This window comes from Natrix helvetica (genome assembly GCF_964273705.1).
Source record: "Natrix helvetica genome assembly, chromosome: 11".
In the NCBI taxonomy this organism is placed as follows: Eukaryota; Metazoa; Chordata; class Lepidosauria; order Squamata; family Natricidae; genus Natrix; species Natrix helvetica.
Window position 1 is genome coordinate 7,016,186 of NC_138562.1, and position 26,130 is coordinate 7,042,315.

General features: G+C 43.2%; 1 protein-coding gene across 1 annotated transcript in view; it reads right to left on the reverse strand.

The window, feature by feature from the left end:
* The window catches only part of COL4A5 (collagen type IV alpha 5 chain), a 152,861-nt gene that overhangs the window by 15,754 nt on the left and 110,977 nt on the right, over positions 1 to 26,130 (reverse strand). Inside the window, exons 33-43 of the mRNA XM_081963970.1 lie at positions 24,650 to 24,799; positions 23,095 to 23,193; positions 22,854 to 22,943; positions 20,329 to 20,468; positions 19,638 to 19,764; positions 16,973 to 17,053; positions 14,879 to 14,977; positions 14,660 to 14,710; positions 12,448 to 12,633; positions 3,025 to 3,158; positions 381 to 453 (exon numbers count right to left, since the gene is read on the reverse strand). Of these exons, the coding sequence (XP_081820096.1) occupies positions 381 to 453; positions 3,025 to 3,158; positions 12,448 to 12,633; positions 14,660 to 14,710; positions 14,879 to 14,977; positions 16,973 to 17,053; positions 19,638 to 19,764; positions 20,329 to 20,468; positions 22,854 to 22,943; positions 23,095 to 23,193; positions 24,650 to 24,799 (1,230 nt within the window). The remainder of the gene's footprint in view (positions 1 to 380; positions 454 to 3,024; positions 3,159 to 12,447; positions 12,634 to 14,659; positions 14,711 to 14,878; positions 14,978 to 16,972; positions 17,054 to 19,637; positions 19,765 to 20,328; positions 20,469 to 22,853; positions 22,944 to 23,094; positions 23,194 to 24,649; positions 24,800 to 26,130) is intronic.

A 26,130-nucleotide genomic window follows, 5' to 3' on the forward strand; every position in this document is an offset into this window, starting at 1 on the left:
CCCATTGGTGAGAGATCTCAGTAAAAAGGCCAAAGTGTTAAGAAAAAAGGGCAAGACAGAAGCCCTATCATTTCGACCTTCATAAGGGCATAGACCTCAAGCAAGAGGAATCATCTAATATCTTCTCAGTTACAATAGGTCACACATGCAATTTTTAAAAATGAAATTGCTGATATTTTAAACACTCTCCCACTCTTTTTCTTTGAGATTTGTGGGTGGAAAGTTGGAAGCATTCATCCTGGTTATTCTCAAACTTATGGGTTTGGATTTGCTGACCTAGGGCAAACAAGCTGCGTTCTAAAGAATAGAAAAAACCATGGAGAACATCTTCCAAGGTTGATCTCAAATAACCAGCCTAGGGCAAATATTGTTCTGAATACCTGGAAATCCTGGTACTCCGGGAACACCTGAGTCTCCCTTCATCCCATTCAGGCCTGGGCGTCCAGGTTCACCCTGTGTCATCACAACAATGGTTAGTATTTCCATCATCAAAGAATCTCAAAGGGAAACAAAGCATCAGTTGAAAAGCAAAAGGAGAACATTCAATGGGGAATTCCTCAGCGATGAAAAAAAAGTTGGATAAGCAATATGGGTTAGACGAGTACCGTATTTTTCAGAGTATAAGACGCTCCGAAGTATAAAATGCACTTAGATTTTGGGGAGGAAAACAAGGGGGGGAAAATCTGCCTCTGACTCCCAGCAATTTGCCTCCTTGCAACAAACAGCAAACAGTACAGACAATATACAGTGTTTGTAGTGTTACATTTCAGACTATACTTGTACAGAAGCTCTTGAAATTGATGTGGCTTTCTGGAAGTATATGTTGTTCTCTGCTATTTAAAAGAAGATACAATAGCACTTGGTCTCTTCAGATCAAACATTTATTTTAAAAAGCTTCTTCGTTTTGTTAAGCTGTCTAGAACAATAATAAAGCAGTCTTTAAAAAAATAAGTCTAATCATTTGAACATTCTGTAGGCATTTATAGTTATTGACTTACCTCCTTGCAGCAAACAGCCTGATAAGCACAAGAAAAAAAATCTGCTCTGCCTCTGTTCAATTTGCCTGGTGGAGCAAACAGCAAGTTTCACTTTCAATGTCAGCAGGGGCCTCCCGATGATCAGCTGTTTCAGGCTGCAGGGATTGCCATAGCCTATTGCCACCTCTGCAAGCCCCATTTTCCCATTTGCTGCAAGGAGGTAAACTGCTGGGAGGCAGAGGCCAAAGAGTGGGGGTTGGCGAGTGGGTGGGCTACATTTGGTGTATAAGACGCACCCAAATTTTCACCCTCTTTTGGGGAGGAAAAAGGTTTATCTTATACTCTGAAAAATACAGTACTCATCAGCCATCAAGGGTGTTCCTTGATATCGAAGCACCAATCCAGGATATATTGCTTAATGGCTGTGATGAAAAGCCATTATGTTGCAATCAACCTAACTGCAGTCACACTCGATGCTTATCCTTTGAAAAATATTTTTTGATGGGTTCCATCAGAGGAGCATCTACACCTCAGCCTCTAGGGGAGGGCACTCTCCGGCTCTGTAGAGGTAAAGGTCCATTTAGATCCACTGCAAAGTATATGTTGCTGCCTCATTAACAAAACATGTATGGTCGGCTTCTTTCAGATGTTGCCAAGTGCAATGAATGTGCCCACACCATATCTGAAGTACCTTCCCTGCTTCTGATCCAAATAACGCAGACTCCTATTCTGCTTCTGTTACTTTCCAAGCAAACCTGTGATATCCAGGCAGTAGAAGAAAGCTGAACATCTGAACCAGGCGATCCTACAGAACGATTTGAAATGATTCTTCTGAAAATCGTAACCTAACGCAGGTCCTTGGTTGTTCTGTCCTTCTAATTTGTTTTCAGAGCCAGACATCCTACAATTGTTCTGCTTGCTGCCTTATGAAGTTACCTTTCCGGCAAAAGAATAAGGTACCAGCCTTAGAGGCTGAGCTCTCTGCTGCCTCACCGTGGATGGCTCTGCTTAACTGTTTTACATGATCTGTAATGAGACCGTATTGCTGTCTCTCTGTATGTCGCTTTTCATAGTTTAGCGGATGTATATAATAAAAAATGGAGTGTTTTTTGTCAACAACTATGTGTGGAACGTGTTTCTTGTGCTGAGCGATCATAAAACGCCTAAAGAGTCAGGCTAGCTGAGGCGCGCAGTTCTCCTGCCTCATAGAAGAGGGCGCTTTTTTAGACGCTTTTTTTAAACAGTTAAGCAGAGTCATCCACGGTGAGGCAGCAGCGAGCTCCGCCTCACCTCAGCTCTCGCCTGACTAGTTGAACGGTAAACGTGAAAATTCTGCAATTTTAATACCAAATAATGTAAACCTGGTGAAGTTAGATGGAAAATAACTTTATGGTACAGATCAGTAGATAAATACAAGCATTTAATTTATTTTTTCCTTTTACATTTTTTTTTCTTTTCATGATGAGAGGTGAGGCTGTGCCTCACTTGCCTCACCTGACTGCACGTTACTGATGTGTGTGCGTGTGTGTGGACATGTACGCATGTATGCCAGAGTGCTGGAACCTGGGAGAGAGCAGCTGGCTGCTGTGCACGGGGCACCGTCACCAGCTTCTCTTCTGGGTTCCATTGTATGTGCACGCTAGAACATCAGAACCCGGAAGAGAGCAGCTGGCCACTGCGCACACACGGCGTCACCAGCTGCTCTCTCCCATGTTTCCGTGCTCTAGCATGCGTGCAGGCAGCTGGTCAAGCATGCATGTGCACCGGACAGCTGTTGTCTTCCGGGTTCTGGCAGCGCATGTGCACCGGCCAGTTAGTCTTTGTGCGAAGACCATCTGACCGGCATGTACTCGAACCCAGAAGAGCAGCTGGTTCTGCATGCCACCTGTGGGGCACCTGTGCCGTAGGTTCGCCATCTTGGGCTTAGACTGACATATCACCCAAGTGGATGGGATTTGTTCTCAAAGGGGTATAGAATTCCCCCACCCACCTCTTGGTTCCCCTGTGTTAGAAACCATCGTTCTCGCCTCTCCCATTTTCCACTTACCGACTGTCCAGGTGCCCCTTGATCTCCCTTCAGTCCGGGCAGTCCAGGCTGACCTATCTGTCCAGGGTTTCCTTTTTCTCCTTTCACTCCTCCAATCCCGGGTGGTCCACGGGGTCCTTCAGGCCCAGGAAGACCTTCAAGTTGCAACACAGAATTGGGGTGTCAGCGCAACGTCACTCTCTTTAGAATTCAGCACTCTCCTCTGGGCGGTCTTGCGTTAAAAGACCACACCCTTTTATGTCTGTGGGACATTTTAGGTTCAAGGGGAAGGCCAGCCAAGGAAGGGCCTGCCCAGCTGTTGGGGTGGTGGTTATGGTTATATTAATTTATAATGTTTTGTGCCTTAGTTTTTGAGCATCGACTGTCCAAGATACATTTGACCTTTTCTTATGGTATTCAATTGACCATTTTGTACCATTCCGTTCAAGTATTCTTTCATTAATTTTATTCTACATGGGAAATGGCCAGGGAGGAAGGAACACTGTTTTTTTTGGGGGGGGGGGGACCAGCATGGAGAGGGATTGTGGTAATACAAAATTGGAGGGCCCATACTATTTCCTCTTGAGATGTATTTATAAAACCCTGGGATTGGAAAGGAAGGTTGGGTCCTCTAAGCAGAGTTGTGTGTATCCCTACAGAATTATAGGAAACTATGGCTGGAAACCACAGGGAGTTCAGAGCTGCCATAAAAGGGGATTTAAGGTGGGAGGCTCACCAATCTGGAAACCCAAGTGATCTCCTGAGGCCTTGCAGAGTGTAAAGAGCTGGTACAGGCAGAGGTGAGAAGAAGAACATGTATCTTTGGTGGACATTCTCATATCAATGAAAGCAACTTTAATATTATTTGGTCAACAAACGCAACCATCTATGGTTTCCTCTCTTTAAAATCAGCAGTCAAAAACAGGGACTAACCAGCCCCCAATAATTATTAATGAAATAGTATCAATGAAGATAAGGACAATGGGCATGGGGGAGAGGAGAAAAGAACAGTCCCTGTCTTTGAGACAATCTTTACATTTTGGTTTAGTCCTTCCTTCCTTCCTTCCTTCCTTCCTTCCTTCCTTCCTTCCTTCCTTCCTTCCTTCCTTCCTTCCTTCCTTATCAGAGGCATTTCAACAAATGGAAGGTGATCATTAATAGTTTAACATAGAAAAGGTATTTGGCATCTTCAATAAAAGTTGAGATAAAAGTATTCGGTGCTTTTCATGTTTTAAACACATTCTACCAGAATGGCAGAATGTAGATGCTACTATAAAAACACCAATTCAGAATTTCCCAATATGATATCCTCCTGACACATTGGAGCTGAATTCCTATAATATTCAACTGAGATGGGCAGGAATTGGGCAAAATTGTTTTAAATGAATTAACTGGGTGCCTGTCCTGAAGATGCTGGCCATTTATGTGCTATTTCTGCCACGTGAATATGATTTTCTTAAATTAACCAGTTAGTGTGGTTTTTAAAAAAGTTTGATTGAAGGGAATGTTGATCTCATGAAATGCTTTCAGCCATAGAAGTAAAAGGAAGAGATGGCATATATCAAGGGATAATAATCCACTAAACTCAGATTGCCTTTTAAAGACTGCAAAATTAATACCAATTGGGAAATTGAGGTAACAAAAAATTGATGAAAATTAAGGTAACAATAACAACAACAAAAGATCTGGAAATTGTTATACCAGGTGAACAGAAATATTAAGAAAATTAAGAACAGTATAAGAAAAGTATAATCACAATTCTTAAAACACCACAAGGTTCTACTTAACAATGCCCCCTCCTCAAGTTGTAATTAAACACAAAAATCCCAGTTGAAAAATCTTTTTTCAACAGCATTAGGAAAAAACAGATTTGCTGTTTAGGTTCTACATTTTCAAGTGACAACACAGGAATTCAGAACCTCAACTCAGTTCAATTGTAACAATGGTTAACAGAAACAAGCCAGCTTTGTGAAGTAGGGTTGTTGTAAAGTACCTAATGCCCCCATTCTCAAAGTTTGCATAACACGCACAAGGCTAAAATGGAGGTGGGCTGAATTACGAATCAATGTACCGTTGTAGGAGAAGGAGCAACAGAACCTAGGGTTGGAGTTAAAAGAGGGATCAGTCTGGAATCCCTATGTAGCCACAAGTGAATCCTCTTGAATTCTGTTGACCCGTATCTAACTCCAAGCAGGTGCTGTTAGTTGAGAAGATTCCTGTGCATAGGCTATGTAACAATAAATCAGTTTATTTGGACCTTCAGGTATGAAGCTCATCTTTCATACCTGACAGCTGTGTTCCCAAAACAGGAGATGTTTTGAAGTTGGCTTGTTCAATAAAGCATAGTTCAAGCTAACCATGGACTGATTTAAATCAGATATGAACAAAAGTATGATACGGATTTTTTTTTATGGCCACACAGGTCTATGTTAATACGGGGTAATGTTAAACCATGATTAACTGTTATATCTTATGCAACCAGGATCTAAGTTAACAGCAAAATAACATTGTCAGGCAACCAATACAGTCAAACAAACTAGCTAAGTTAAGAATCTAACCTGGAGGACCTGGAAGGGTCAGAGTTCACCAAAGGCCAATGTTCGTTGTTAGGGGGAAGATATGAGATATAACAGTGCAAAACAAGACGACTAGTTAGAATTAGCATTCATAAGCTGATACTACACAGAGAAAACCCATCTCACCAGCATATTTTGTATTTACAGATTGCAAACGTGCATGCACAGACAACCCCCTCTCCCACATCATCAAAATACACCATGTGCTTCTACACAAAATAATTTAGAGATACAACTTATTCTGGTGATAAGGCTGCTACAACTCGTCAAAGTCAACCTTAGTTGACATTCTACTGAGCAAGGCTCAATATCTGTTAGTTTCAGGTAAACAATAATGGCATCTATTTTTGTGACCATTTCACTGACTTGGCTGCAGAAGGGATAACCTGCTTGAGACCAACTGGAGGTACAGGCAAACCTCAACTTACAACAGTTCACTTAGTGTCCAATTACAATGGCACTGAACATAGTGACTTATGACCATTTTTCTTACATGAGCGTAGCAGCCGCCTCATAGTCACATGATCAAACTTCAGACGCTTGGCAACTGACTCATATTTATGATGGTTGCAGGATCCTGGGGTCATGCGATCCCCTTTTGCGACCATCTGGCAAGCCAAGTCAAGGGTGAAGCCAGGTTTACTCAATCACCGTGTTAGTAACTTAACAAGCGTGGCAAGAAAGATCATAAAAATGGGGGAAATTTCACTCAACGAATGTGTCAGAACAGCAACAGAAACGTTGGGCTCAATTGTGGTTGTAAGTCAAGGACTACCTGCACTTGTCCCAGTGATCTTGGAAACGGTTATCTAAGTTCTCCAAGACTGTATGATTCATTGGGGTATAAGAAAGGATCTTAACAGGGCCACTATTTTTGAGGCTCTCGGAAGGAAAGGTTCATTTTATGACGCCTAAACCGTCTTGCAGATTTGAACTAAAAGCAATTTCTTTTGCATTGCCATTAAGACAAGAGGTCAGGTAATTTCTCTTGTAATCATCCTGAGTGGGATTAACCAAATTTTATTTATGCTAAGCACCATAAGGCAGAACGTGACTAAGGACGGTCACCTGGCTTGTAGGCTAGGCTGCAAAATTTAAAAAAATTCTCAAAAACTACTTTATTTGCCAAAAAAAAAAAAAATCATCATAGGATTCCAGCTCAATTCAAAGATAATGTCCCTTTTGCCTGTGTTAATTAATCCTGCTAGTGACACTAATAGTGAAGCTATTATCAATACTATTATTAAAACACTTGAATATAATGCAAAGGTATATTTACTATGTACTTCTTTTAATACTTAAAACATAGCTGCTGATTGTTTCTGTAATAGGTTTATGATATCTATCTTGACCTTCTCCAAAATAGTTGATAAAGGATAAAGGGACATGGAGTTGATACTCACAGTTTACTGTCAGTGAAATATTCACAAAAATATAAAGAATCCATGCAATTTATCAACAATAAATTAGGAAATACATATGCATAAGTTTTCATCTGACTTGTTTCTCTGCATTCTTGGTTGATCATTCTATATTAATGCTAAACAAAAGATTAGAGTCAGTGTTTCTCAAACTTGGCGACTTTAAGTCCTGTGGACTTCAACTCCCAGAATTCCCCAGCCAGCTATGCTGGCTGGGGAATTCTGGGAGTTGAAGTCCACAGGACTTAAAGTCGCCAAGTTTGAGAAACACTGGATTAGACTAACCAAAACTTTCTATTGCAAAACAGAATCCAAGTTTTGCTAAGCCTTTTCAAGATACACAAAGAGAAAATAACCAATCTTTGTTGCTTCACCATTTTCCATTTCCTTTTTCCTATTAATTAAACTGCACTTTTAATGAGCCACAGTTGATTGCTCTATTTAAGTAACATTTAGATTCAGAACTTTTCTATGGCTGTGCTCATGAGGATTTGTTTCTGAAAAGTTATCTTAGCAAAACTTTCATTATTTCTTTTTACTCCATTTCATACAAATGTGTATGCCAAGTCAACTTTGTGTTACAGAAATATACACACACAATACGATTTTGTCTCATCAACATTTTCTTACTACAAGAAAAAAATCTACCATAGTTGCAATTAGAAAACATACATTGAAGCTAAAACCTTCTTAGAGCTAAACGCTCTGCTTTTTTTTTTTACCCAAAATTGAGTCTGAATTCAATAGGGATTTAAAAATAAAGGTAAAGGTTCCCCTCGCACATATGTGCTAGTCGTTCCCGACTCTAGGGGGCAGTGCTCATCTCCGTTTCAAAGCTGAAGAGCCAGCGCTGTCCAAAGATGTCTCTGTGGTCATGTGGCCGGAATGACTCAATGCCGAAGGTACATAGAATACTGTTACCTTCCCACCAAAGATGGTCCATATTTTTTCTACTTGCATTTTTACATGCTTTCGAACTGCTAGGTTGGCAGAAGCTGGGACAAGGAACGGGAGCTCACTCTGTTATGTGGCGCTAGGGATTTGAACTGCCGAACTGTCGACCTTTCGGATCGACAAGCTCAGGGTCTTAGCCACTGATCTGCTGCGTCCATAGGGATTTACTCCAAGGTAAACTTACAAAAGGACAGATCCATTTTATTACAGCCTTGTCCAAACGGGACTCTCAGTATAAACAAACAATTGCAGTGCAAAGGCATACAGTATGTGATTCCCAATGCTAATAAATCATGTTTATTGCTTACCTCTATGGAGATCCTCAGTCATCCAGGCCACGGTTGTCCCAAAGGTGCTTTTTCAGGAGGCAAATGGTCTTCCTTGCTTGAGCTTCTTGGATGAGAAGTGAAATGTCTTAAAGAAAGACCAGAAACTCCAGTTGCCTCTTGAAAAAGCACCTTTGGGTTTATAGCTTAAAGGTAAAGATTCCCCTCGCACATATGTGCTAGTCATTCCCGACTCCAGGGGGCAGTGCTCATCTCCGTTTTAAAGCCAAACAGCCAGCACTGTTATCGCTTATGTTATGGCAAATTTGATCATACCGATAGCATCATTGATTCTACCAAAACAAGATGGTTATAAATGGTAAGCAAACATGCTTTATTTTCAACTGGGTCACGATCCTTGCAATTTGCGGAGTAAACAAACGCCACATCTATTTTTTTTTTAAAAAAGCGGGCAAAGTGTGAGACTTTCGTACAAATTTAGAGTTAGACCCTAATCTTTTTTCTTTCAATTTTAATGGTGTTTCTCAATCAAACCTCTGCCTTTGCCTCACTGTACATATAGGATAGATTGATGACTTGGCATACCCATTCTGGCGGAGAAAGCATCTTTATCCAAAACATACATTTAATGTCATGCAAAATCGTATTACTCTAGAGTTAATGCGCTAACCTGTGGCACCTGTGGAAGGAGGTGATCAAAAGTTCACCCAGGCCATCATTACAAAGAAAAATATCAATATCGTTAGACACATAAACAAACCGATACGTTTTCACAACGATTCATCTACATTTCTCGTTTTAAAAAATGCCATGGGTATACCAAACTGTCATCATGATCAAAAATTAATGAATGAATGAATTATTTTTACAGTGGAAGCCTGAACCCCAAGGGGAAAAAATATTTAGGCTGCTCACGGGATGCTGTCTGGAATAACTGCACGTTATTCCACGTGGTCCTCAACTTACAACCATTTCTTTGGTGACCAGTCAAAGTTACAAGTTGAAAACATAGATGTATAGATATAGGAATGATTAGGAATGTATAAAAAGGTGTTTGAATAACAAATGGCTTATGTTAGTACTGTCAGAAAGGATTGTAACTTATACAAAACTTATTTTTAAAGGGATTTGTATTTTACAATACAATAGCAGAGTTGGAAGGGACCTTGGAGGTCTTCTAGTCCAACCCCCTGCCTAGGCAGGAAGCCCTATCCCGTTTCAGACAAATGGCTATCCAACATCTTCTTAAAGACTTCCAGTGTTGGGGCATTCACAACTTCTGGAGGCAAGTTGTTCCACTGATTAATTGTTCTAACTGTTAGGAAATTTCTCCTCAGTTCTAAGTTGCTTCTCTCCTTGATTAGTTTCCACCCATTGCTTCTTGTTCTACCCTCAGGTGCCTTGGAGAATAGCTTGACTCCCTCTTCTTTGTGGCAACCCCTGAGATATTGGAAGACTGCTATCATGTCTCCCCTAGTCCTTCTTTCTATTAAACTAGACATACCCAGTTCCTGCAACCGTTCTTCATATGTTTTAGCCTCCAGTCCCCTAATCATCTTTGTTGCTCTTCTCTGCACTCTTTCTAGAGTCTCCACATCTTTTCTACATCGTGGTGACCAAAACTGAATGCAGGATTCCAGGCGTGGCCTTACGAAAGGCCTTATAAAGCGATATTAACCCTTCACGTGATCTTGATTCTCTCCCTCTGTTGATGCAGCCTAGAACTGTGTTGGCTTTTTTGGCAGCTGCTGCACATGACCGGCTTCTATTTAAATGGTTGTCCACTTGGACTCCAAGATCCCTTTTCACAGTTACTATTTTAAAGTTTTTAATTTTCAATAAAGGTTTAAAAAATAGAAAATAAGGTGACAAGTTGAAAAAGTTGCAACTGGTTCTGGCACTTAAGATTGTCACAGAAACACTCCCCACCTCCCAAAAGTCAGAGGAACAAGATTTCGGTGCTTGGTATTAACAGTGGTCATGTGATCACCATCTGCATATTCCCACAAGCAAAATCAATGGGGGGGGGAGGGGAGAAACTGCATTCTCTTAATGACCACATGAATCTACAAGTGCAGCGATTCCTGGTTAAAAACCATGTCATAAAATTGGGCTCAACTTACTTAACAAGCAACAGAACGCCTGGTTCCAGTTATGGTTGTAAGCCGAGAACTACCTATATATCAAAAGCATCTCCACGTGAGGACTAGCTGCAAGAAGTCAGCCAAAATTGCAACCCTCCAACCAAGGACTGACAATCGCCGTCAACAAAATAGATTGTTCCATGTATCTAGCTCTGTTTCTTCGCGGTTGCCACTGCTTTCTTGTCCAATCATTATTGAGTTACATTCCAGGGGTTGATTCCGTCAACCACAGACCAATTGAATTTCCTTTTACTCATAACAATAGTTTGGTCTTCACCCAATGGCGGATGCTTGGTAGCAAGAGATGAATTCCTACATTCTACATGCAGTGAAAACAAAGGTGATGGAAACAATGCCACAGGGCCATTACTAGCACTGCCTCTTAGTCACAATCTAAAGTGACAGCATCTTCATCTAATTTAGTCTTCTCCCAATGCTACTACCAGGGTTTCCCCAAAAATATGACCTACCCCAAAAGTAAGTCCTAGCTTGAGTTTTATATGTGTGCCCAATATAAGCCCTGGCCCCTAAAATAAGCCCTAATTAAGACCCTGCCCACTCCAGGGTGCACAGGTAAAAATTAAGCTAGGGTAGGGATGTGGGGCGGGGAGAATGAACTGCCCTACTTCTTCACAGTTGCAGCCAGGCTTCGCACACTACAACACCAGTAGTGGGTTTCTACAGGACGGGTCTTGAGATGAGTCAGGTGTGGGACATCAGTGGGACTCTTGTGATGGGTCCTGTTTGCATGGATTGGTTTCGGGCATGCCATAGCCCGGTGCCAGTCCATGGGCTGGGGGTTGGGGCCCCCTGACTTAAAGGACATCTTACTTAGATGTTATAATTAAATTCTTAACTTGTGAGCCACCTTGAATAACATCAATCAGGAGAATGGTGGAATATAAATCCCACAAACAACTTATTTATGTATTAGTAAGAGACAAGATTTTCTAACCATGCCCAATCCGTTATGAAGTCACTCTATCATTTTGGTGTTCAAGATGTCACAACATTTTGTCCAGGTTGACCTACGATTAAAATGCATCTTCTTATTATCATAAAGCGTCATCACTAATTAAGTGTTACCAACTGTCAGAAAGTGTACAAAAAAAAGTGTCAATTACAGCAGGGTCTGCAAACTTGGCAACCTTTAAGGCTTGTGGATTTCAACTCCCAGAATTCCTCAGGGAACAATGCTGGCTGAGGAATTGTGGGAGTTGAAATCCACAAATCTTGAAGTTGCCAAGTTTGGAGTTCCCTGAATTAAAGGCCAGTCTAAATAACCCTGAATCATCTACAATGGCTATTCTAATCACTCAGTTGTCCTATTGCTAAAGAATTCCAGAACAGGACTGTGGGACACATCAAAATAGCATACAAGTTAAAGCACTTTCTCTAAACTTGCCAAACATCGTTCCACGATGTCAGGCAAATTTTATCAGATACCAGTAACAACTCAGTGGCATTTCTTTAACGTTATCACTTATATGTAGGAACCACAAACAAACAAGCCGGACGGTGACAGCATGAAGATGAGATGGGATGCGTTGCGCCTGCTGGAATGGAGGACACGGTGGGGTAAGAACAAGCATTCACGATGAGCATAACCCAAACAAGGAGGAACAAATGATGAAAACGGAACATGCGGTGCTTGCTAACATGAATTTGGTTTCCAATGGTCCTACGAGCAGTGTGAATTATCATTCAGTGCACAAGATGAATGTCCTGATCAGGTGGCATCAGGGTACAGGCAGTCTGGGCAGATGCTATTAAGGTTGATTGGGGTGCTTGGCTTGATGAGTGCTGTGATCACATGCAGAGCCCATTTAAAATTGAGGAAGTTTTGCTGGCAGGCGATCAGCAGGTTCTATCGTTGTCTCTTGACATGGGTCATGCGTGTCTTTTTCAGGATAACTTAACCATGTCTCAAAGGCACTGAATATTAGAAAGTCTGGTCAGATCATCCAAAGCTTCAGTCTGCAAAGGGCTGATCAAAACGAGAGCCCAATAAGCCAATAACCTGCCAGCAAAATATCCAGTGTATAAACCTTCTTTTTCTTACCTGGCCGTCCTGGTATGCCTGGTGGCCCAGGACTACCCTTAGGTCCTTCTGATGGTGGCCCAGGAAGTCCTGGAGGACCTTCTAAACCCTGAAGGCCAGGAAATCCCTTGGCACCCATTTCTCCTTTTAAACCAGGGGATCCTGGAGGCCCTGGGGGTCCAGAGAAGCCTGAATCTCCCTTTTGACCTATTTGTTAAAACAAAGAAGGAGAGAGGTATGTAAAGGAATCAGCATTCAACAAAGACCTTTCAAGTTCTGTTGAAAGAGAGAGAGAGAGATGCTACAAAACCCCAGAGCATTAGATACAATACAATACAATACAATACCATAGCAGAGTTGGAAGGAACCTTGGAGGTCTTCTAGTCCAACCCCTCTGCCTAGGCTGGAAACCCTACACTACTTCAGACAAATGGCTATCCAACATCTTCTTAAAGACTTCCAGTGTTGAGGCATTCACAACTTCTGGAGGCAATTTCTGTTCCACTGATTAATTGTTCTCACTGTCAGGAAATTTCTCCTCAGCTCTAAGTTGCTTCTCTCCTTGATTAGTTTCCACCCATTGATTCTTGTCCTGCCCTCAGGTGCTTTGGAGAATAGTTTGACTCCCTCTTCTTTGTGGCAGCCTCTGAGATATTGGAGCACTGCTATCCTGTCTCCCCTAGTCCTTCGTTCTATTAAACTAGACATACCCAGTTCCTGCAACCGTTCTTCATATGTTTTAGTTTCCAGTCCTAATCATCTTTGTTGCTCTTCTCTGCACTCTTTCTAGAGTCTCCACATCTTTCCTACATCGTGGCGACCAACACCGAATGCAGTATTCCAAGTGCGGCCTTACCAAGGCATTATAAAGTGGTATCAAGACTTCACATGATGATACAAACTGAGAAACTGATACCCAATTATTTTCTGGTATCTCCCTCCCAGTAGCTCCCATCTGTCAGCCTTCTCAAAAAGGCCAGGAACATCCAAAACCATCCTTCAAATGTCGCTGCTCCTGTTATTTTCATCTTACTTGATACATGAGGAGTTTTTATATTTGTGGCCCACAATTTAAAATGGGCCTTGAAACGAGTTGATATGAATCAAAAGTAAACAATTTATTCATTAGATAGCAAAGTCTCCTAGATGGCTAGATGCAAATTGTAGGTACATATTTCAGAATGGCAGAGTTGGAAGGAAACTTGGACATCCTCTAGTCCAACTCCCAACTTCAAGCAGGAGACCCTATATCAGTCATTGGCGAACCTTTTCAGCACCGAGCGCCCAAACGCACATGCATGCACATGTATGTGCGCTGGAAACCTGACCAGCTGGCCGATATGCGCATGCCTATTTTTTGGCTGTTTTGGGACCCTTTTCAGGCCATTTTTGACCTGAAAAATGTCCTGAAAATGGCCCCCCAAACAGCCTGGAAAATGTCCTGAAAATGCCATTTTCCAGGCAGTTTTCTGGTGCTCTAACACGCATGAAGACCAACTGGCTTGCATGCGAGAATCCAGAAGAGTAGCTGGCGATGGTGCATGTGCCCACAGAGAGGGCTCTGCGTGCCATCTTTGGCACATGCCCTACACTATTTCAGATAAATGGCTGTCCAATCTCTTCTTCAAAGCCTCCACTTATGCAGCACCCACCACTTCTGAAGGCAAGACGTCTGGATGGACCTTCCCGATATTTTGGGTATATATATCTCCTTAAGGTTTGCAGCCAACGTGGTTTTTAACCAGGCATTCTGAGATTTGCAATATTAAGAGATTTGGTGATGTTCCACTGGGCATCAACAGGTTCCTTAATATTGCCAATCTCAGAAGGCCTGCTTAAAGGTACTCTGAGGTTTTCAGAATTTGCAACACTTGCCCTCCCATGTCTAAATGTCAGCTGCATTCCTGTCTCCAAACTGAAGCAATCATCTGTATCAGCAGTCACCAACCAGTGGACCACTGGTGGACCACAAGAACATTTTGGTGGCCCACAGAAAAATTATTTGCATTTTATATTGCACTAAATACTATTCATCTTTTTAAAAAAACGTATTAGTGGTCCGTGGGATTTAAAATTATGAATTTAGTGGTTCCTGCAGTCTGAAAGGTTGGTGACTGTTCTAGATGATGATCCATCAGTTCTAGCTGTTTTTCCTCACTTGGTACCCAATTCTGAGATCTATTATGAAACAATAAGCTTTCTTTTTCACTAATGAATAAAATTAAGTCTTTGCCTGCGAGTCCTGGGAGGCCTGGAGGTCCGGGAAGTCCAAATCCTGGTTGACCTGAAAGAACACAACCACAATGGCAAAGTTAACAATGCAATTTCATGTTATGGATCTCTGAATGCCATCTTTGCCAAAACACATCAACGTTTCAACCGATGGATTCATTGTCATTATAGTGACGCAAAAGGAAAAGGAAAGCATCAAGCAGAAGAAAAGGAGACTCACCTGGTTCTCCTTTCTGCCCTGATGGCCCAGGGATGCCATCTCGGCCAGGTTGTCCTTTTTCCCCCAGGAGGCCTGGAGAGCCAGGGCGACCAAATTCACCTAAGACACGAGAAGAGGAGAATTGCCAGCAATGAATTCTCTTGATGCTCTAGAAAAGCAATCCAAAGATCCGCCTACTGTAAATACTACCATTTCTAATGCAATTCATAAATGCAGAGAAAAACAATTCCCCGTGTTTCTACAGACCTGATTTAGCACTGGAATTGTTCACCTATCACAGAGATGACCCCTTCAGCGGTTCTTCTTAAACATTTTAGGAAAGGAGAAATTGAGAAATTTCACATAAGAGAAGATGTACAGCTAGCCACAATTAGGTACCAATGATGAAATGTGGTTTGTGTTTGCTCTTGCTGCTACCACTTTATGTAGATACTCATGAAGATGTAGATTAGGTTGTCCACTCTAAGCTACACCCCTGCTGTAGGCAGAATTCTCCACAAACAGTAAGGACCACCCACCATTCACAAACTCAATCCCAGCCCAGGTTTATATCAAGCAAGCTAATGCTGTTCTCTGCAAACTAGGATCTCTAATTTAGAGAATAAGTTGCAAACCTAAAGTCAACCTAACCAACCTAACCAAACCAATCCACCTGTGAAGTTCCCAAGAGATGACCTAATTAATTTACGAGCCTCGAAACAAAGTTCAAACAAAAAACATTCATTTATTAGGATCAACATCTTGGCTTGATCTCCCGTGGAGCCTAAACTGGCTTTTGCTTAATTGCGTTTGAACTTTACCCCCATATCATATTCACGAACTAAGTTGTAGAAACATAAGATCCAACTCTGATCGAAGGTAAGGGTAATCCTCCCTCGAATGCCAACCTGATAATAGTCATGGCAACGCTTTACAAGTTGACACCAGCAAACCAAAAGACTACCTTACCTAACCTAACCCAACATAACCTAATCTAACCCAACTTAACCTAACAAACCTAAAGACTATCTAATCAACTTAATCTAACCTAAACCTAATCTAACCAAACCAACCCAGCCAACCAAGACTACCTAATCTAACTTAGCAAACCTAAAGGCTACCTAATGTACCAAATCTGAAAACTACTGCCTTCTTCCCACCATTTTGTAAGCCACCCAGAGTCACCTATGGATGAGATGGGGGACACACAAACCTAACACAATATGTATATATGGCACAACATGTATGGGTGAATTGGGATGTGTAAATGATACTTTCTGGCTTAACATGATGCTCAATGGTAGCCACTGTGGATGGACTGAATTGCTGATTTCAGATATCCACTGCAGGATGGTGGCTTGATTGATTGCATGGGGGCTGGGAGGGAGATCCTAATGAATTATTTTAGAAGCTATGCTAGATCGAAAAAAGGAATGGCAAAGAGTCAAGATTTAAGCAGCATTGTCCCTTGAACCTGATTTCACTTGGAAGAATGGAAGGTGTGACCTAAACCTTCTCCTCCTCAGTGGTTCTCAACATTTTCTTCATCATGGGCCTCTTTAAACACCTTTTGTGGTGGACCCCAAAGATTTAAATCATGACCTTTTTTCAAGCCTTTGTGGACCCCCCCATGTGACAACATCATGGCTTCCCAGAGGTCTGTGGATCACAGGTTGCTTTTGGAAAGTGAGGGGAGCCGAATGTCAACTCCTAAAGTTGCCATGGTGAGGAAAGGGGGGGGAGCGCATTCCACGCATACTTTCAGCTAGAGTCGGATCTCAGATTACGGCAGCAGACTTGGGAGGGGTGTATACCTCATTGGGGAATGTGATTTATGATGCAGACAGAGGGGAAGGAAGGAACAGGGGTAAAGTTCAGGTATAATTCAAATAAGGCTAAAGTCTGACTGCAAAAAGATCTTTCCAAAACAAATGCTCCTAATAAATGACTAATTTTCTTTTGAAGTTTGGCCTGAGATTCATGAATCGATTAGGGCATTTTTTGGGAAACCTGTCATTGAGAATCACTGTACTAAATCAAAAGCGTTTAAAGTAGTTCAAGACAAGCCAATCAACCAAACAAACCTTTCCCAATTTGATGTTTTTCAGTACTTACCTGGAGGTCCAGGTGGCCCTGGAACACCTGGGTTTCCTGGAGGTCCATCAAGACCTTTTGGTCCTGAAATGCCTGGTGTCCCTGTGAAACCAAAAGCATAATCTGAAGGAAGCACAACACAACTTCAGGAGGCATCAACATCCCTGAACTGGAAAGACAGAAATATGGATAGAAGAGAATATTTGTACCACAAGGTTGAACGATGTGGTTCCTTGCTGCTCTCTGAGATTGGTAATGAAACATCAGCAAGAAAACAACCAAACTAGGTAACATCATCAGTGATCAAATGAAGTGAAAAAAATGAAGAAGAATCTTCTGCGATTAGAAGCAAAGAGAAAAGGAGGCCCAGTTAAATCAGCTGGGCCTATTCTCAATTTATGGTGTTTGTTAAATAAGCCAGATTTTAGTTGTCAAGCCAAATGAAGATGGACTATCCAGGAACCTCTCTCTTACATGTGGACGTCCCTCGCTTCCTTCCATTAAAACAATCTTTTTGATTCCAAAGCAGTCTGTTGCCATCACAGCTGGCCATGACGCAATTTGTAAAATCTGAATAGGTTTTCTGTTCTTTTTCCTTCCGTATCCCTTCTCTTGTCTTTTGAGGAACAAAAAAAACCCTTGGAAATGGGCCTGTCTGGTTTTAAACTTCCATAAACTACTCCAGAAGGCTTTTGAAGTTCAGAGCAAGAAAGAAATGCAACATTGGCTTTCAAGAAAGAGATTAAATTTTTAGAGAAAGGAAACTAGCAGAAGTATACTTTTCAGCTCAGCCATTGGACTGTCAAGCAAAACGGAAACATTTAAAATGATGGGGCAATTGACACAGTAAAAAAAGAAATACAGGTAGTCTTCAACGTAGGACCCCAAGTAAGCCCAAATTGTCTGTTGTTAAACAAGATGGTTGTTAAGTGAGTTTTGCTCCATTTGCCACCGTTGTTAAGTGAAAACACTGCAGCTGCTAGGTTACTAACCCAGCTTTTGAATGAACCCGGGTTCTCTCTTGAATTTGCTTATCAGAAGGCTGCAAAGGGGATCCCACAACCCTGGGATACTCAAGTGTCATAGACATGAACCAGTTGCCAAGCGTCCAAATTTTGATAAGGGGACCATGGGGATGCTGCAATGGACGTAAGTATGAAAAATGGTCATGTCACTTCTTTCAGTGCCATTGTAACTTTGAACAGACACTAAATGAACGGTTGTAAGTCAAGGACTAAACCCGCCATCCTGGGCCCAATGTGTGGGAAGCCGGGCTCTGCCTGTCACAAGCCAGGACAAAGGGTGAGTGAGTGAGGAGTAACACCTCCTTAAAAAACCTTGGTCCAGCTGGCCCGGCTGGGAGCACCTCGTAAGGGCCCCTTTCCAGGGTTACAGGAGAAGACGGTCCAGGGTTTTGAAGGCGGAAGAGGGCTCTACGCCCCAACGGCTGATAAAGCGGCAGAGCCATCTTCTAGGAGAAGGGAAACTCTGATTCCAAACCTCCACTGCCTTGTGGCTACATCCACTACTGGAAAAGGCTTCGGGAGTCAACCTCCAGGCAAAATCCAGAGCCGGAGTCCCGGAGGCAGTTCGTGACTGTGTACAACCACGTTCTGGTAGCTCCTGCGATGCAACTGGAACTAATAGTATTGGCTCTGCCATCCATTGGACCATTTCAGCAACATGGAGAGGGGAGAATCTGCTGCTTGGGTAACAGTCTATCCTCCATATTAATCTACCCAGGCCTCGTGCTCTGGAGAGGAGACTCCAGCTTTGACCTCTTTCCAGAGCGTGACACCATCGTCTTTTGAGACTGAAGGATGCCAATGAATGAAGTCAAGGACTCCCTATTGAGAGGACCTGCTTCTCTATAACTGCTTTATTTCCCCTCATTTCATGAAAGGCTTTTCCAATTGAAGGCCATGTAGATATGAGTCCCAAATCTGTAGGAACCCAGCACATCTGGAGGACAGGAGATGGATAGAAACCTTCACAATTAATATACCCTATTTTTTGGCGTATAAGACACACTTTTCCTCCCCTATAATAGGGTGAAAATTTGGGTGCATCTTATACATCGAATGTAGCCCCACCCACTCAGCGGCCCCCACCCTTTGGCCTCTGCCTCCCAGCAATTTGCCTCCTTGCAGCAAAAGGTAAACAGCTTGTTTCAGTTTCAGCACAGCCTGATTAGCACAAAAAGCTGATTGCAGGTTGGATTGGCCTCCTGACGATCAGCTGTTTCAGGCTGCAGGGATTGCCATTACCTATTGCTGCCTCCACGAACCCCATTTTTGGCCTCCCCATGCCCCATTTTATGCCCATTTTGATCCCCGTTGCCCAGAACATGGCGGCCGAAAACGGGGTGCGCAGAGGCGGCAATAGGCTATGGCAATCCCTGCAGCCTGAAACAGCTGATCATCGGGAGGCCTGACAATCAGCTGCTTGCGCTAATCAGGCTCTTGCTGAAACTGAAATGGGCTGTTTGCTTTTTGCTGCAAGGAGGCAAATTGCTGGGAGCAGAGGCAATTTTTTTTTCTTGTTTTCCTCCCCAAAAGCTAGGTGCATGTTATACTTTGGAGCGTTTTATACTCCAAAAAATATGGTAAGCTCTGGAGGAATTATCTGTTTCAGAAGCAAAAGAAGAAGAAAAGAGAAGAAAAACGAGCCATGTGAAATCAATTACCTGGGAATCCAGGAAGGCCAGGTTCACCTTTTGGTCCCTGAGAACCTGGCGAGCCAGACAACCCTGGATTTCCAAGAGATCCTTTAGGGCCTGGAGAACCAGGGTAGCCAGGCAGTCCACTTTCACCCTGGGGTAAAAAAACACAGCATTTTTTTTCTAAGAAAGGAAAATCTAGAAGTTGAAGAAACTTCTTGCATGAAAAGCACAAGGTTTTGAAGGAAAAAAAAAACAGTTGCCTATTGGAAGAGCACTCTTGGGGTGTCTTAAGAGTAAAGGTAAAGGTTCCCCTCACACATACGTGCTAGTCATTCCCGACTCTAGGGGGCAGTGCTCATCTCTGTTTCAAAGCCAAAGAGCCAGCGTTGTCCGAAGACGTCTCCGTGGCCATGTGTCCGGCATGACTAAATGCCAAAAGCACATCGAACACTGTTCCCTTCCCACCAAAGGTGCTTCCTCTTTGTCTACTTGCATTTTTTACGTGCTTTCGAACTTCTAGGTTGGCAGAAGCTGGGACAAGTCACGGGAGCTCGCTCCGTTACGCGACGCTAGGGATTTGAACCGCTGAACAGCCGACCTTTTCTGATCGACAAGCTCAGCGTCTTAGTGCCTTGAGAGTAGCACAGGGCAACCTTGTCCATGATTATGAAAAGGTTCTCTACAGTGCCTCTGGAAAGGATATTGGGCAACCTACCTTGGGGCCAGGAGGACCCGGAATGCCAATGCCTGATATACCAGGATCCCCCTTGTCTCCCTTCAGTCCAGGTGATCCAGGAGAACCAGGCAGGCCAAAACGCCCTGGGATCCCTTGTGAACCTTTCGTGCCAGGGGGACCTGTGCAAAGCAAGTGAAAAAAACAGCACATCATAGCAACTCTGAGGCAGTGTATATAACAGAGATGGCTAATTTTTTTGACCTCCTGTGCCGAAAGTACACGTATGACATGACACATGTGCATGATTACACCCATAATGCAATGCGTGTGTGACACACCCAGGCGCACCACCCTCTCTACACATGTGTACGCCTCTACACGCTTCCTCCTTTTCCTCGTGCATGCACATGTGACCCCCCTGCCCCCTCCCGGCGAATGGATGTGAATCTCCCGCATGTGCAGCAGAGACCTGAAAATCAACTGCACATGCCCGGTAGAACTGAGTTGTGGTGACAACTCATGTGCCCGCAGAGAGGGCTCCGCGTGCCACCTATGGCATGCGTGCCATAGGTTCGCCATCAGAGATATACAACCATTGTGGATCCAGGATCACCCTTTACAAGAGGAGTGGCAAGGCAAGGGATGAAGACAAACCAATTTCAGATGGATTGAATGAGATAGAATACCAAGCACACAAGATAAATGTGGGGTTTCTGCACCATAGAATCCCAGTGCTTTCACAAAATATTTTAAAAAATGGAGTGACTAATCTTTAAAATACCCGTTTGTTGTCAATCTGGATCAGCGGTGACCAACTGGTGCTCCGTGAGAAAATTTTGGTGGTTCGCAGAAAAAATATTTGCATTTTTTTATATTGCACTAAATCAGGGGTCCTCAAACTATGGCCCCCGGGCCAGATATGTGCAACGGACGTTTGTGTTGCTGCAGAGAGTCTCCCCCTTTGGGGTCTTTTTGTGCGGGTCGGAGGGGGGCAGAAATTCTGACTTGGGGTCTGCTTCGGCCTCCTGGTGCTGGGCTTTGGCTGGAGGGAAGTGCCGCTGGTGGCGAAGAGCTGGAGGGCCTCGTTCTAGTGGGACTGCATCATGGCCTGGAACTGGCTGACCATCTCAGCCCGCTGAGCCTCCAGTTAGAATAGTACTTGGCCTCGCACTTCCGCAGGTCTTCCCTCTGCTTGGAAAGCCTATGCTGGTAGTCCTCAGTGAGGTGCTTCTGCTAAGCCTCCTTCTCTGTCAGATCCAATTTGAACTGAGCTGTTTTGCCAACTCTTTCTCATGGTGGCTGCTTAGCTCCAACAACTGCTTCCTGTTGGGGCCCTAAGGAGCATCGGTGGGGAGGGGAGGAGTGGCTGGGAGGGGAGGGGCAAATAGGGGCTGGTGAGGTGCCCCTTGATGTGAGTGACATTGAGTTGACCATGCCCACCTAGTCACATGACCATCTAGCCACGCCCACCCAGCCGGTCATTAGGCAGATCATATTGCTGGCCCGCGGGAATTAAAACTATGAATTTAGTGGTCCCTGAGGTCTGAAAGGTTGGTGACCCTTGATCTGGATGACATAAGAATTTAAGGAGAAGTTTCATGGATTAGATCACATCCAACATCCTGAATCCCCAGTTGTATTTGGGAAGAGAGCTGTCATCATGTTGGCTCCCTACAGCATGTATGCTGCTTCTAATTCAGGTTTCCCTAAAAGCTAACTTGATTGATAACCACTGGTAGGTGGAATCTCCATAAATTTCTCATGTCCCTGTTGAAAGCCAATCTAAGATCCTATCTTTGTCCAAGCCATGTAGAGGCAATTTAGCGGAAATAGCACTTCGATTTACTGTACATCCTGCTTTGCAGTGCTTTATATCCCTCTCTAAGTGGTTTACAGAGCCAGCACATTGCCCCCAACAATCTGGCTCCGCATTTTACCAACCTTGGACGGATGGAAGGATGAGTCAACCTTGAGCCAGTCAGGATTAAACTCCTGGCAGTGAGCTGAATTAGCCTGCAATACTGCATTCTAACCACTGCGCCACCACAACTCTTTAATTGACATTGTTGAAATTCAATTTTGGACAGCCAATCTTCTAAGGAGCTTATGAGTCTTCAACTTCCTGGTATGGAATGATTAGAATTGAGGGCCAACCCATCGGGAGAGCATTGGGTTAGGGAATGTTTTATTCCAAAACATCCCCTTTTTCACGATACAATCCTACATTTCTTGCCAGGCACAAATGACTGGGACCATACATTCAGATTTATTGTTCAAGCCTATACACCAGAATCCAGTCCACTAAAATTCAAATATGAATTGGCGTTCAGATAAGGGTCAACGGAATTCAAGGAGGGTGGCTGGACTTTGATCATTCGTGGCAACATAAGGAACCTAAGCTGATGACATATTTAACTCCCCCCAACTCCATCTCTGCTTGCTCTTGTCCTGCATCTTTCCAGTCAAGGAATAAAAGACTGACCCTAAATGCTTCCAATTATCAAGACAATCTTTAGTTCAATGAATGGTTGGAAGGAGTGGGAGAATGCTTCTGAAATCCCTACCTGGCAGTCCCATCTCGCCACTGGTGCCTTTTAATCCTGGGGGCCCAATTGGTCCTGGGGGCCCCAGAATTCCAGTATCTCCTTTGGGACCTATTGAAATAGAATTATTGTTACTACTTTGATGCTGGGTGGATTTCCATGCCATAAACACATAAGCAATGGCTGAAGGCCTGACAGAGCTATTGTTACAATATTGAAACAGCATGCCCATTTAGAAAAGCAAGGGCTGGTTGTCTCTCACCTGGCAATCCAGGTGCACCTGGCTGTCCAACTGATCCAGCAGGCCCTGGGTCACCTGGGAGGCCTGGATAACCCTTCTGACCGGTCAAACCAGGATTACCTTCAAGGAAGCAAAAAGTTGAACGAGAAGTCTTCATACTTAGGTATGACTTGTAGCAAAGAGTAGGTGTCACTGAGTTCTAAAACTTTCCTATTGATACCAGTAATTATAGTATTTAACAGTTGGTTGGACAACATTCCACCCAAACATTCCCCAGTAAGGGTTTAATCATGTTGTTGCGTTATTGTTAGTTGTTTATCTCCAAACCGGTTAGAATATTCATGAATGGGAGAGACATGGGAACAAAGTCAGCCAATGGGAGCTTAAACAGATCTGAGTCTGTGCTGAGAATCGAAATTGAAACTACTCTGTCTGCTCTGAACTCTGAGATGTAACTATTATCTCCTGCTTGTGTTCTGCTTGTAACTTCTACCACATTGAAAGAATCTCCTATTGGTATTGTACATTTATTCACCTGTTATCATGTATATAAAGAAGTTAATGAATCCAGATGAATCAGTTATCGGTGTGTGCTTTCTGGATTTGATTTTTCTGCAACAAACTCTGACAAAACTGAATGCAATATCCACCAGACAGCACAGAAAAGCCGCAACCGTAAGGGAGATAGTACTGACATAGTTCCTTTTAATGATAAATGTTAACCAATTTGCTTTTCTATTTAATTACACATTTGAATTTTATTTTCTATTTTGTTCCTAGCTGACTTGAACACAACCTGTGGTGAAAAGGATGTAAACCCAACAAATATAGAGGTCTTCAGGACTTGAAATAAACCAGATTTTGTTCATTTAGGAATATCAGACAGGGAAGTACAGATTAATATTCAGTTATTTGCTTCTCATCTTTCAAATTCTTGGAAATGTATGAGTGAGGAACATTGTCTAGTCATCTCTATCCCTTTTTCCAAGAATGCTTTTAAGAGGAAGATTTACCTAATTTAACCAATTTTGTTGTATACATGATGTACAATGACAGTAAGTCTATACTACTAAGGTAAAGGTAAAGGTTCCTCTCGCAAATATGTGCTATTTGTTCCAGGCTCTAGGGGGCAGTGCTCATCTCTGTTTCAAAGCCAAAGAGCAAGCGCTGTCCGAAGACGTCTCCGTGGTCATGACTCAATGCCAAAGACGCATGGAACGCTGTTCCCTTCCCACCAAAGGTGGTTCTTATTTTTCTACTTGCATTTTTTACATGCTTTCGAACTGCTAGGTTGGCAGACGCTGGGACAAGTAACGGGAGCTCACTCCATTATACGGCGCTAGGGATTCGAACCGCCAAACTGCCGACCTTTCTGATTGACAAGCTTGGCGTCTTAGCCACTGAGCCGCCGTGTCCCTCAACTGCTTTACTACTCTACCCTGAGAAACACCCCAGGAAGGGAAGGGAAACCTATGGATTAATGGAAGTTCTCAGACTGAAAAAACACCCACCTTGTTAACACCCAACCTGTGGATCCCTATCATGTGGAAGGAACGCAACACAAACCTTTTCTTACCTTTGTCTCCAGGTTCCCCCTTTTCTCCTTTGGAACCCAGTTGGTCAATGTCAACTTTTCCGGGAGCTCCCGGCAAGCCAGGTTCTCCTTTGCTGCCTTTTTGTCCGGCAAGTCCTGGTTGACCCAATTGTCCTGGTAAACCATCATTGCCTAAGCAATATCCAAAGCACACAATGTTTCTTGTTAATTTGGAGTGCACTGACAATAGTCCGCAAGCCCCAATAAAGTAAGCGGGAATCAGTGGTGGGTTCCGGATCCCGTTGCAACCGGTACGCTGCAACGTGGCCCAGCATCCACCATGTGAAGGTGTGCAGCACACACATGCATACTTACTGCCCGCCATGCTCCAGCTGCTCGGCGGAGAATCGTGCAGGCGCCGTAAACAAAAGCCATGTTTGGCTCAAATGGCGGTAAGGAGAGCAGGCGGGCAGGTGGGCCCTCTGGAGCACCATACCAGAATGGTACCTGGTGCTCCCAACAGGCACCGGGATGCCGTAGCCCACCATTGGCGGGAATCCACTATATCCTTCGCATTATCAACTTACCACATTAGAGATGACCTTAAATTGACAACAACTATGACAAATATATAAAGCATTCTTCATCAGGGTGGAATTCCTCTAATCTCACCCCATCTTTGTCCATTTCATTTCCAAGCCAACCACAAAGCTTTGGTTAGAGTCAGGGGTGAAATGCTACCGGTTTGGGCTGGTTTGTTTGAACCGGTAGTAAAAAAAAAATGCTTTAAAACGTTTTTAAAAAAAGATTCCTACCATCGCGCAGCACAGCTGATTGTCGGAACTTTTTTTTACTTTAAAAAAAGTTTAAAAAAGGTTCCAACGATCAGCTGTGACAATCAGCTGTGCCGTGTGATGGTAGGAACCTTTTGGTGTGTGCGAAATCCATCTGCTTTTGCATCATGTGTGAGTCAGTTCTGCAGCTTTTGTGTTATTTTTGTGTAAAGTGAGATAGTTGGTTTTTGAGCTCTCTGTGACTCTGTGAGGTCCCTGTTTGTTGCCCACCCAGTCACATGGCCACCAAGCCACGCCCACCCAGTCACGGCCACAGAACGAGTGGGGAAAATGTTTGAATTAGAGTGATTGAATTCAATTAGAATTGAATTTTGAGTTAGAGTGGTTATTAATTGGACCACTTTCTCCATCATGGCTGGATGGAGGTCAGCTCTGGTTCCAGGTCAACATCTTGATACAAAAGACCTTTCCAACATAGCTTATTATTGCCGGTTACAAATTTAGGTCTACATAATGTCAGCAATGAAAGGTGTAGGGAAACTTTTAGGGTGTACATGGATTTGGAGTTTTGAGAGCATCGTGTAGACTCTCTCACAAACTGCTTCCTTTGAATCACAATCAGCCAGAAGGTTGTAGCTGTACCAAGATGCTCTGAGGTTTTCTGCCATTCCAACATGTCTTTGTTTTGTTGAGTTTGGAAGTGGCCACAAAGCACTAAATCGCAAGCTG